General features: G+C 39.8%; 1 protein-coding gene across 2 annotated transcripts in view; it reads left to right on the forward strand.

The window, feature by feature from the left end:
• Window positions 1–13450, forward strand: part of COX15 (cytochrome c oxidase 15) — a 34332-nt gene extending 20882 nt beyond the window's left edge. For both annotated transcript variants that reach the window (XM_077389212.1, XM_077389214.1), the window contains one exon: window positions 12810–13450. In XM_077389212.1, coding sequence (XP_077245327.1) covers window positions 12810–13021 — 212 coding nt within the window. In that variant the 3' untranslated portion in view covers window positions 13022–13450. The remainder of the gene's footprint in view (window positions 1–12809) is intronic.
• Window positions 13451–13908: the final 458 nt, after the last annotated feature.

Raw genomic sequence — 13908 nt, forward strand, 5'->3', positions numbered from 1 at the left:
GAATCATCCTAGGTGGCGAGCTGCCATGGATGCAGAGATGGATGCGCTTCATTCCAATAAAACATGGCAGTTGGTTCCTCTTCCTTCTAGAGCCTGACCTGTTGGGTATTTGCAATTAAGTATCATCTAGATGGGTCTGTAGAACTCCTCAAAGCTCGGCTTGTTGCTAAAGGGTATACTTAGACGTTTGGTGTTGACCTCTGAAGCACGGGTGCTTCAAAATGGCCCGCGTACCCGTATCGGGTGCGTATCCGACACCGGTGCGCACCCGATTCAAAAACCCTTTTTTTTTAAAATTTTGACGGTCGGGTGCGCTTGGGGTGCGCACCCCGACGCACCCGACACGTTTTTAAGTGTTTTAAAACAAAAAACAAAAAAAGAGGGCTGCCAATAACATTTGGGGGGGGGGTTTAAATTATAAAAGGGGTTTTAAAACCCCCTCACTCACGCAACTCTCTCCCTGTCTCTGTCTCTGTCTCGTCCCTCACCCTCACCCTCTCTCTCCCTCTCTCTCTCTCTCTCTCTCTCTCTCCCTGCAACTCTCCTCTCTCACTCTCTCTCAGGCTTCTCTCTTTTTCTCCTCTCCCTCTCGGTTTCTCCTCTCTCTCCCTGCAACTACCGGCTACCGCCGCCTCCGCCACCGTCGGAGCCCTAACCTAACCCTACTTAAAGGTACTCTCTCTCTCTACTTCTCTCTTTCTCTTTGTATCTCTCTCTACTCTTTTTTTTTGTATCTCTAGTCTCTAGTCTCTTTCTCTCTTTCCTTTATTTTTATTTGTGATTTGCATTATTTTTATTTGTGATTTGCCCTAAAAAATACCCTAAAGCCCTAACCGATTGTGAGTCACATAAAAATCAATTTGGAGCTCACAATCGGTTGGCATAATCTTAAATTGAATTGTGATTTTGAGATTGTGACATTCAATTGGGAGCCCTTTAGGGCTCAATTAGAGGGGTTTGGTCGTTAGCTCTTTAGCCTTTAGCCCTTTACCCTTTAAGGCCATGTTAATTTAAGATTGTGACAATCGATTGGGAGCCCAAAACTGATTTTAGGAGTAAAAAATTATGTTTAATTTTGACTCCCAAAATCCGTTTTGGGCTCAATTAGAGGGGTTAGGTCGTTAGGGCTTTAGCCTTTACCCTTTAGGACCATATTAATTTAAGATTGTGGCAATCGATTGGGAGCCCAAAACTGATTTTAAAAGTCAAAAATTATGTTTAATTTTGACTCCCAAAATCCGTTTTGGGCTCAATTAGAGGGGTTAGGGCTTTAGCCTTTACCCTTTAGGGCCATGTTAATTTAAGATTGTGACAATCGATTGGGAGCCCAAAACTGATTTTAAGAGTCAAAATTATGTTTAATTTTAACTCCAATAACTTGATTTGGGCTCACAATTAGGGGCTTAGGGTTTATACCATCAAGATATAAGATTATGAGTCTTGTGACAATCGATTGGGAGTCCAGTAGTCTTATTTGCTTACTAAATTTGTGTTTGTTCTTTTAATAGAATGTCTTCATCTGGGGCTAGTAGCGTCCCGCCCAAGCCACAAATGCACCTCCTTCTACTTCTAGTGATGAAGACCTCTCGAAGCCCTTATGGAGGTATGCCACTAGATTTGATAAAGATCCTAAGGGTGGAGGGAATGTGCGATGGGAATGTAATTTTTGTCATAAGAGTTGGAATAGCTCCTACACAAGGGTTAGAGCGCACTTGTTGAAGGTATCAGGACAAGGAATCGGAGCGTGTCCTAAGGTGAAAGCAAATGACCTATTCGGAATGCAAAGGTTGGAGGAAGAATGCAATGAGGCTATGGAGCAAAATGCTCCCAAGAGAGTGCCATTGCTGCCATCATCAAGTAGTGGATCATTGAGTTGCCCAAGTAGTATGTTTGTCCCTCCAAGTTTTGATCTAAAGAGGAGGAAGACAAGTGGTCCAAGTGGAAGTGTGAGTGCTATTGAAAAGGCATTTAACATGGCGGCCCGCGATCACCTACATGGCGAGATTGCTCGGATGTTTTACTCCGGTGGCTTGCCATTTCACCTAGCAAGGAACCCACACTATGCGAGTTCATAATCTTATGTGGCCAACAATCCAATTTTCGGTTATTTGCCTCCGGGGTACAACTTGCTAAGAACGACTCTACTAAAAAAAGAGAGGGCAACTGTTGATTAGTTGTTGCAACCCCTTAGAGAGACATGGAAGGATAAAGGGGTGAGCATTGTTAGTGATGGATGGAGTGACTCACAAAGACGGCCTCTCATTAACTTTATGACTGTAACCGAGGGTAGGCCTATGTTTCTCAAGGCGGTAGATTGTTCGGGGGAGACAAAGGACAAACATTTCATTGCCAACTTGTTGAAGGAGGTAATTATGGAAGTTGGGCATGAAAATGTTGTCCAAGTAATTACCGACAACGCTTCAAATTGCAAGCCGGCCGGGCAACTTATTGAGGCACAATTTCCTTCCATCTTTTGGACCCCATGTGTGGTGCACACTCTCAACCTTACTTTGAAGAACATATGTGCGGCGAAGAATATGGAAGCAAATCAAGTTACATATGACAAATGTAGTTGGATAACGGATGTTTCGGGAGATGCTAGCATCATTAAGAATTTCATAATGAATCATTCCATGAGACTAGCCATATTCAACGAGTTCAACACTTTGAAGTTGCTTGCCGTGGCGGAGACTCGATTTGTGAGTGTTATTGTTATGCTTAAGAGATTGAAACTCTTAAAGTATGGTCTTCAAGCAATGGTTATTAGTGACAAATGGACTTGTTATAGGGAGGATGACATGGGAAAATCGAGGTTTGTAAAAGAGAAGGTGTTAGATGACGTATGGTGGGATTCTATCGACTACATACTCCCATTTACATCCCCCATCTATAACATGCTTAGAGAGTGTGACACGGATACGCCTTGCCTTCACTTGGTTTATGATTTGTGGGATACCATGATAGAGAAAGTAAGGGCGGGAGTATATAGGAGGGAAAGAAAGAGGAAAGAAGAGGAGTCCAAATTTTTTGACGTGGTGCACGGGATTCTTGTTGCTCGTTGGAACAAGAGCAACACTCCACTTCATTGCTTGGCTCATTCATTGAATCCAATGTTAGGTGACTTTAAATTTATTTGGATTATTAGTTATTTATGTTTATTTCTAAGTTCTAACTTTTGACTTGAAATTTGAAGCTAAATTAGTTTTTTCTTTCTTAAAGGTATTATAGCGAGCAATGGCTTAGTGAAGATTCAAGTCAGATGCCTTCACTTAAGGATGCAGAAATTTATACCGAGAGGATGAAGTGCTTCAAGAGGTACTTCACCAATTCCTCGGACCGCACAAGAGCTAATGTGGAGTTCGCGCAATTCTCCATGAAGTCCGGATTATTCAATGATGTTGATTCCATCAATGAACAGTTCACTATCAAGCCTCATGAGTGGTGGGCCATCCATGGTACATGTGCCCCTATGCTTCAAAGCATAGCTTTGAAGATTCTTATGCAACCTTCATCGTCATCTTGTACCGAGAGGAATTGGAGCACTTACTCTTTTGTGCATTCTCTCAAGAGGAACATGATAACTCCACAACGAGCTGAAGATTTAGTTTTCGTTCATAGCAATCTTCGGCTTCTCTCAAGACAAACTCCACAATTTAAGTAAGGAGAGACAAATATGTGGGACATAGGTGGAGATACATTTGATTCCTTCGAGGATGTAGGGGTACTTGAAGTTGCTAGTCTTTCTTTGGATAAGCTGGAGTTGGAGTCAATTGTTTTTACCGACGACGTAGAGGACGATGTTGTCGATATTGGAGATGGAGCGACTGACTTCTAGGATTGATGATGCATTGATGCTTTATGTTATTTGGGTGCTTTAATGATGAACTTAATCACGTATGAAATGAAGAGTAATATTAGAATTTTCCATTTTGGTGAATGGTGATGTTATTGTTATTTGATTGCTTTCCTATTTAAAATTTTTTTTTTTAATAAAAAATATTATTATATTCAACGCACCCGCACCCAAGTTTTTTGGAAAATCACGTACCCGTGTCGTGTCGCACCCGCACCCGCACCCGTGCTTCATAGGTGTTGACTATCAGGAGACATTTTCCCCTGTCGCTAAAATTCCTTCGGCAAGGATTCTCATTGCTCTTGCTGTTAATCGTGGTTGGCCTCTATATCAGCTGGATGTAAAGAACGCCTTCCTTCACGGCGATCTTTCTGAGGAGGTTTATATGGAGCAACCTTCTGGGTATGTTGCTCAGGGAGATGTGCTCCTCAGTGTGCCTGCTTCAGAAGGCAATTCATGGTATGAAGCAATTGTCGAGAGCGTGGCTTGGGATGTTCGGTACTGTTGTTTTGCGATTTGGATTGAAGCAGCGCGCTGTTGATCATTCCGTGTTTAGTCACATTTCAGCAGCTGAATATATCCTTATGATTGTATATGTTGATGACATTGTGATTATAGTGGATGATAGAGGTATACAGAAGTTGAAATCATTTCTTCGGAGGAAATTCTTTATGAAAGATTTGGGTCAGCTCAAATACTTCTTGGGTATTGAGGTAGCACGCTCACGTCATGGTCTTTCTTTGTCGCAAAGGAAGTATGTGTTGGACATTCTAGAAGAGACTGGATCAATGGGGGTGAGACCTGCAGCCACCCCTATGGATCTAAATGTTAAACTTCTTTCTGATCAGGGTGAGCTGCTGACTGATCCAGGTATATACCGAAGGCTGGTTGGCAAGTTAATCTATCTGACTGTCGCTCGGCCGGATATATCATTTGCAGTGGGTATGGTTAGTCGCTTCATGAGTTCTCCTCGTACCTCCCATTGGGCCGCTGTCATCCAGATAATCAAATACTTGAAAGGAACTCCAGGCAAAGGCTTGTGCTTTAGAAGACATGGGCATGAAAAGGTAGAAGGATTCAGTGATGCAGACTAGGCAGGATCTCCTGCGGACAGAAGATCAACCACTGGATACTGCACATTTGTAGGAGGTAATTTGGTGTCATGGAGAAGTAAAAAGCAAGATGCTGTTTCAAAGTCAAGTGCAAAAGCTGAGTATAGGGCTATGTCTTATATAAGTGGAGAGCTAATCTGGCTGCGCTCCTTATCAGAGATTGGATTCCCTTCGACGTCTTCATCATGGTTGTATTGTGATAATAAGGAATCCATTCATATTGCAACAAATCCTGTATTGCATGAACGAACCAAGCATATTGAGGTAGACTGTCACTTCGTTCGTCATCGGATTCAAAGTGGTGAAATTAGTACGATGTTCACTTGATCTACAGAACAACTTGCAGACATGTTCACAAAACCATTAGGGTGTGCAAAATTGAAGGATTCTTGTAACAAGCTTGGAATGTACGATATATACATTCCAGCTTAAGGGGGAGTGTTAGAAGGAATAAAGGTATTCTCGTCAATACTGAGTGTAATAAGGGTATTCTAGTCAATGTACACATATTGAGTGATATATATGTATATCATGTGGGGAGGGAAAGAACGAACAATTCTCTCCCCTTTCACGCATTCTCTACCTCTCTCTCTCTCTCTCTAACTCCACCATGTATATTAACAGTTACAAGCACATTTCAGTGCCCACCGGTCCACATATATCTTTTAAGAGATGATTCATATATCATCACGTCCTTTTGAGTTCTTTATGTTCTTTTGAGTTTTTCTTTTAGTTATAGGGTTTTAAACGAGTCTTTTATGAGTCTTTTTTAAGTTATATGGGGTAATAGGGGTCTTTTTTGCATCAAAACAGCTTAAGTTATATGAGTTATGGCTGTTTTAAATTGGCCCCTCACATGTATTACGAGATTTAAAGTGGGAGCAAGACTTTGAGTCCTTAGAAAGGGGTAGTTTACTCCCTAGGGTTTTTTTATTGGTTTGATACTTTTATATAAATACTTTATGTTGGGTTTGTAAAAAGAACACTACATTAATCTTCTACATGATATTGAGAACCTCTCGGAGAAAAAAGGTTTCATCGTCTTCTTCTTCTTTGGTGAGATGCCAAGGATTATTTGGTGAGATGACAAAGATACTCATGCTGTGAAGTCTTGAGATAAGTAGACCTCTCATTTATTGTTTTTACTATTCTACTCTCTCTCTCTCTCTCTCGTTTTTCCTCATAACCCACCTTCCTGGGAACCCCAAACTTTCATTAATCTCACCGAAAACCTTTTTGCATTATTTTTACCTATCTTCTACCCACAACCCTAGAATACAACTATAAGATTGTACGCTCAAGCGCACCAAAAAAATGGTGCGCTTGAGGCGTTATAACGCCTCCCATTGGTTCTGCTATGTGGGACCCAAACATTTAAACCAATGGGAGGCGTTGTAACGCCTCAAGCACACCATTTTTTTGGTGCGCTCAACACTTTTCTCATATATATATATATATATATATATATATATATATATATATATATATAGAGAGAGAGAGAGAGAGAGAGAGAGAGAGAGAGAGAGAGAGAGAACGGTTTCTACGCACAAGTGTAGATAAGTTATCTACACACTAGCTTAAAATACAGTGGAGGGCATATTGTTTGGGTGATCCAAACCATTAATTTGATTGGCCCTCACATAGATAGGGTGTCCACAAAAAATCAGCTCCATAGGATCATCCCAACCCTACGATTTGTGGAGGTAAAATGGACGTGTATAAACCTTCACAAATCTGTCCAGTTTTTGCCTCCACAGTTCGAAGGGTTAGGATGATCCTATGGAGCTGATTTTTTGTGGACACCCTATCTATGTGAGGGCCAATCAAATGAATGGTTTGGATCACCCAAACAATGTGGGCCTCCACTGTATTTTAAGCTAGTGTGTAGATAACTTATCTACACTTGTGTGTAGAAACCGTTTTCTCACATATATATATATATAATCTCCCAACCTTAGAAACACCATTCAAATCCACCCATACCCTCCATTCCTTCATTTTCCCCTCAAAACTAATTTCACACCCTCCCAGGATCCTTCGATGGCTTCCCGGTATACGTCTGCACCCATCCGAACCTATCATAAACCTCGTAGGAATCTTTCCCTAACCTAATCACCTATTTTAGGACCCAAACCCTTAATTTTAGTCATCCGTTTCACCCATATTCCCTACCACCATAGTCTACACCATCCCGACATCTTTCGAAAACCTCCCGGCTTGTGTCTCATGCTTCAAAACCTAGCCAAAGCCCTATTCGAGGTCCATAATCTTCTTCATAGGCATATTGCTATTGTTTTGAGACCTTGTGAGATTTGTACGTGGGATTGGAATGCATTCTTTGTGGGCTTGCTAAAATTTCTTGATCTGGATAATTGTAATTTCTTCATATTCTTGCTACTCTCATGCTAATGTGTAGATTGTTTACATAATAAATTTTTGGAAAATGATATAAAGAAATATTTCTTTGTGCACGACTGAAAAACTATCCCCCAAAGATCTGTATAATCATTGAGTTTATACTAATCACGCTCTGCTAGCAGGGCTCCTTGCTCGCGGAGCGGCATACCGAAAAAAATGGTTCAACAATTATTTGCTCCGCACTTGGCTACCCAGTGTTTACCTTGGGCGCGATAACTAGTACATCAGAGGTGCGTCCTTCTCGGTCCTCTCGTACTAGGGAAAGGTCATCTCAATGCTCTAACGCCCACACCGGATATGGACCGAAGGGGTACAGTTGATTTGTCTCCTGTATCAGATGGGGGAGCCCTACGATTGTTGAATGCCATCAAGGCTCGGAACAAGAAGATCGAAATAATGATATCTCCTCTTGAGTGTGTCATTCTTATCTCTTTCTGGGATCGGGAGAAATGCTCTCACTCAAAAGAATGTCTCGACAAATCTTTCACTCACTGAGAAGTGAAAACCTGTGATGCTCAATGAGAATGGGACACGGCTAACGGTGCTATGACTTCCATTACTCACCATTAGTATTGAGACATAGGAAAGTGGATATGATTTACAATTTCAAGAGAAGTAGGGTTACTTCACCGGTTGATATGAGACGTAATCCTTTTGGCCCACCTCCTTTTCAGGGAGAGCTAATGCTTGTTAGGTATTTTGGTTTGACATTCCTTCACACCCAAAAAGAAGCAAGCTACGCCCGTACTAAACTCTAAACTAATAGGGCTAAGCTTTGAGCTTGGAGATGGAAGTCTCCTTTCGTTTCTCAACGGTGAAGTAGGACCAAGTTCATGAGCTTATTATCCTAGGTCGGAACAAGTTGATAGGATCCCCTTTTTGCGCTCCCATGCCCTCCCGTGTGGCGACATGGGGCGCAAAAAGGAAAGAGAGGGATGGTGGGCCTGCCCACGGGAGATTAGCTCAGTGGTAGAGCGCGCCCCCGATAATTGGGTCCTTGTGCCTGGGCTGTGAGGGCTCTCAGCCACATGGATAGTTCATGCTCATCAGCGCCTGACCCGGAGATATGGATCAAGAAAACATGACTGAATTGGTCCTAGTTACTCTTCGGGACGGAGTGGAAGAAGGGAGGAGATTCTCGAACGAGGAAAATGATCCAATTACTTCAAAAGAATTGAACGAGGAGCCGTATGAGGAGAAAATCTCATGTACGGTTCTGCAGAGTGACAGTAAGGGTTGCAACATAATCAATCTAATGTTGGCTTGAAGATATGGAACTGGAACTAGACATTGGAATCCTATCTGTGGAGTTGAGCGATTGTGCATGATAGCTGTCGGCCATAGATTCCTTGGTTTTTGTTCAAAAGGTCTTAAAAGATTTTTGGGAGTCAAAGTTCGGTTATGTCTGGATCGAGAAATTGTGAAAATGGCAAAGGATAGTAAGGTATTCTTTGGAAATTTTTGGCTGTTTGTAAAAGAAGAGAATGATGGGACGACTTAGTGGTGATGGCAGATTATATTGGAATCTAGATACTGTTTTGTTTATCTCGTCTGGACTAGTGCCGGCATGTCGGCCTAGCTTGCCTTAATATTTTGTATTGCAGAACGGGACTACTAGTCCCAACTACTATCTTAATATTAATAAAATATGTCAATTTTCAAAAAAAATAATCAATCTAATGTGTAGATTGATTACATAATTAAATTTACTCATGGATAATCTTAAAATCTCTATTGTTTGATCATATTTTCATGGTTGAATCGTATGAGTTGCATGCTGCCCAGATTTACGATACTTTCGTTACAATCCTTTTCATATTTCTGGACTTCCAAAACTTGACAGTCTGTCACCTTCATTCTGTTTCTAGATAACCACACAGAAGTTGTACCCGTCCTACGTCAATATGTTATTTTGTCTATGTACTCCTTTTTTTCTACGCAGCCATGGCCCTGCTTTTACACTATGGGCTGATATATATATATATATATATATATATATATATATATATATATATAGAGAGAGAGAGAGAGAGAGAGAGAGAGAGAGAGAGAGAGAGAGACACACACACACTCTTTGTCTGAAAGAACTAATCATAGGCTCTTAATTTCGCCTGATGCCCTGACAAGAACTAATTACAGATTTCTTGTCTGAAAGAACTAATATATATATATATATATATATATATATATATATATATATATATATATATATGACAAGAACTAATTACAGATTTCTTGTCTGAAAGAACTAATATATATATATATATATATATATATATATATATACACTCTTAATTTCGTAACTTTTGACCAATCAGGAGGCCTCTTTTCAAAATGCCCCGACAAGAACTAATCACAGGGTTCATTCCAAAAAATAAAAATAAAATAGAACTAATCATAGGCTCAGAAGAAAGGAACCATACAACCCATTCAAAAAAAAAAGATGAAAAAGAGGGAGAAAGGAACCATACATATCTGATGAAAGAAGCTGACAGGTGACAGCAAACCAAGTTGTTAGCCACTAATCTGCACTATAATTTCATATTATTATGTCACACCCCAAATTGAGTTTCCGGTCTAGGCACATAACAGCGCCACATATTCATCAAACCACGAATATGTAAGGCATTCGCACTGGAACCATGCAATAAACAGAGCTATTAAAGCAAAACTAATTTATTAATTCATCATCAGAGTTATCAATGAGGAAACTAAACCTTGTCCAACGGACTACATCAATAAACCAATTTAAATAATCAATTTAAAAGTCTCGATGTTCACTGCAACTAAAACTACTATCCGAATAACTGAAAATAATAATTCTCCTAATCTGTTGCCTTTGCTCACTCCCAAGCCCGCGAAATCATGCATTCTACTGTAAAATAGAATGCGTGGAATGAGCTAATGCTCAATGAAATAAACATGTCTACACTTGATAACATAATACCAATTAAATAAAACAAAATAATTGGCAACGTATGTAAAACTGTAACTGGCATAGCAATCTAGCTAGTAAACTGTATAACTGGCATAAACATGCATAACTGTATCTGTAAACGTAACTGTAACTTTAACTGTAATTGTAGCTTTGCCTGATGCCTAGTGTAGTGAGACTAGTACTGCTAGACTACGTAGCCAACGGAATCTGCCTACTAACTCGTAGGAAGCCGAACCCCAACGATCTCGTACAGGATTTCACCCTTGTAATACCTCGAAAAGTGATATTGCGGCTTGATCCGTGACCATTATTTCGACAGCCTAGAAACAGTCTCATACACCAGTAATCATGCAAAACACTTGTCTCAACGGACATTAACCGTTGCATCCTCACTTGGACAACACCCTATCCTGATGCAAGAAACTGGGACTATGAAGTCAAACTGGCACAGACGTGCGTACGGTAGATCCGAACCATGAGTCAATACCATACCATGACTATCGAGTCTAACCGGCACACGTACACATGGTAGATCCGAACCAGGAGTCGATACCTTACCATGACTATTGACCCTCGTGTACATCAACACAGTCAATAACAATCATAAATAAGCATAACTTTGCATAAGAAATCATATTCAATATTAAAATAACTGTGGTAGAACAAGTCTACTCACCTGTGGTACTTGTCTGATTTGTCTCCCACGAAGTATCTCCTTCGATTACTGTGTAGTATCCCCTACATCTATATTAACCCTTAATCAATACCTTGGATTAATATCTAAGTCCCCTCGGCAGATCCGTGCCCTCCAAAATCAATTGGGGAAACCCAAAATCAATTTACAATTTTCAAGCCATTGGCAGTCGACTAGGGCTAGGGGTGGTTATTCGGTTATAACCAAACCGAATAAACCGATATTTGAGAACCGAAATAATTTCGGTTATCAAATTTCGGTAACCGAAACCGAACCGAAATTCCTAAAAACTGAACCGAATAACCGAATTGTGGGAGAAAAAGAGGGAAAAAAGGAAAATCTTAGTTTGGATCGGAGGGCTAGGATCATCCGATCGAAATGATTTTTTGAGCACAACCTAATTAAGTTGTGTTCAATCAAATGGACGGTTTTGATCATCCTACGGAGTGCCATATAGCACCTTTTTTTTTGAAAAAAAATGATTTTCATTCATAATTTCGGTTATTCGGTTAACTGATTTTTTTTGTTGAGATAACCGAAAACCGAATAATCGAATTTCCAAAAAAAAAAAAACCGAAACCGAACCGAAAAGAAAAAAAACCGAACCGAGCCGACCGAACCAATTCGGTTCGGTTCGGTTAATCGGTTATAACCGAATAAAGAACACCCCTAACTGGGGCCCACCAATCGATTGCCCTTGACTACTGTTTTAAACAAAAAAAAATAGTATTGGCGCTCCAGTCGACTGCCCCTCAACTACTGTTTCTCGGCCAAAACAGTTTTGGCACACCAGTCGATTGGCCCGACCAGTTGACTGCCCCCTGGAAAAACTGGTTTCTCGATCAAAACCCGAAAGAACTAGTTTCCTCCGGATTTCTACCCGAAAACCCATCTTTCTTCGTCCTTTAAACATACTAAACATTTTAATAGCTTATTTATTAATTTCCCCCACTTGATTAGGGCATCTAACGCGAAAGAGTGCAAAGATCTTCGGAGAAAAACCAATTTCCTCAACCCTAATAAATGGTTCTTCAATCGAAGAACACAAGGCTTGATCTAATCATTATACTTACACCATAATCTTTATTCTCAAGAGGTTTTTAATCTCTTTAGGGAGTAAAATAAACCAAAATTATATCTACATACCTCTTGGAATATGAATTCCCTAAACTTTTCTTCGTTCTTCTCTCCCAAAAGCTCCACACAATTTCTCTTAGGGTTTAGAGTTCCAAAATCTGTAGCCTAAGGGTTTATTTATAGACTCTTGTCTTTAAGAGTCCTAACTTAGCAAGGCTTTTGGAAAACCCTAAGTCACTCCAATTGGGAAACTAACTATTTCTCTTTTAATTTACTAATTAAATAAAATTAATATTTTATACTTTTGGGACAAAAATACCCTCTCCCTCCAACGTTTCCACGTTGGGGTTGGGTTTGGGGTATTTCAATTATATGAGCAAAAAACTTTCTTGGGGGACCACCTTGTAATGCGCTACTGGCAGGGAGAATGAAGAAGTGATCTCATTCTTAAAATTGTACAAAGTAGTAAAAAAAATTAAGGGGATATATTGAAAGTCCCACTAAGAAAATCATTGAAGCAAGATTATCGTTGCAGTGGTCGATTTTCTATCGTCTATCATTTTACCATATTTAAATTATCATTTAGGCATAACGAAGGCCTTTATATTATTTTTCATGTTGAAAAAGCCTGAAAAAGGTGTAATGTTAACATTTTTTTAAACAGAAAAGTAATGTTCACATTATAGTGATCCTTTGCTTGATTTTAATCGTTTGCAGGTTACCATAGGGGTATCAACACTTCTGTCATATGTTCCAGTCTCACTTGCATCTGCCCACCAAGCTGGAGCTTTGACTCTGTTGACAATTGTGATTCTTCTAACTCACACAGTGAGGAAACCATCTCCTACCCTTCTCAAATCTTTGGCTTCAGTATCAAAGTCCAACCACTAGTCCATTCGATACAAGTAATAGGTAAAACAAATTTTTAGCGGTTGTTCTAGAACAAACATCCATCAAGGTAAGTCCTGTTGTTCCCCACCTTGTTTATACATGCAAGCCCTTGTAATTTTGAGGTATTTAAAGAGATTTGAAGGAAGCTTGCACCCAGTTTCACTTGGGGGGTTCTTACCTTGTAGATTGTTGCCCACTTTGCTTATGCATTTTTGTTAGATTTGGCCTTTAGCTATTTAAAAACAATTTTGATTTATTTAGCTGTGAGTTGAGGTGATCCCCTATTTGGGCCCATAATATATACTTCAAAGTTGATATGTCCCATATCTTGTGAGAAATTCTTTGTGCTACCTGTGGAAAAGTAAAGAAAAAATAATGTCCCATGCTGCCTCATGCAGATTTAGCTTGTAATAACTGGGATTGATTCATTATCTTAAGTTTTAAACTTCTCTATTAGTATTGACAAATCTTGAGTCAAGAGTTAAAGTTTCTGAATGGAATGTGACCCCAATTTTGTGCTGCTCCTTATTGTAATAAACTAGGATTGATTCATCATCTTAAGTTTTATATTTCTCTATTAGTATTGACAAATCTTTTGACAGGAGTTAAAGGTTCTGAATGGCATGTGACCCCAAATTTCTATAAATGTTTACAGCTGACAACAAAACATGACAAGACATTTTATACTCTCTAAATCCAGTTTTTTTTTTCCAGAAAGTGCAGTACATCCTACTTCATAGGATGATGATCTAAACCGTTCATTTGTTGGGCGACAATGTAAGTAGGCTGCGCCCCTAAAATCATTTCCATAGGATGATCCTAGCCCTCGTTTCCATAATGTGCAGTCCCTCTATTGATTGGAGGTTTAGGATCATCCTATGGACATGATTTTTGGGGTGCAAGTGTGCAACCAATCTACTCTGTG

The sequence above is a fragment of the Tasmannia lanceolata genome, unplaced genomic scaffold (assembly GCF_043159265.1).
Source record: "Tasmannia lanceolata isolate RefF3 unplaced genomic scaffold, GAP_Taslan_0.1 ptg000008l, whole genome shotgun sequence".
NCBI classification, from domain to species: Eukaryota; Viridiplantae; Streptophyta; class Magnoliopsida; order Canellales; family Winteraceae; genus Tasmannia; species Tasmannia lanceolata.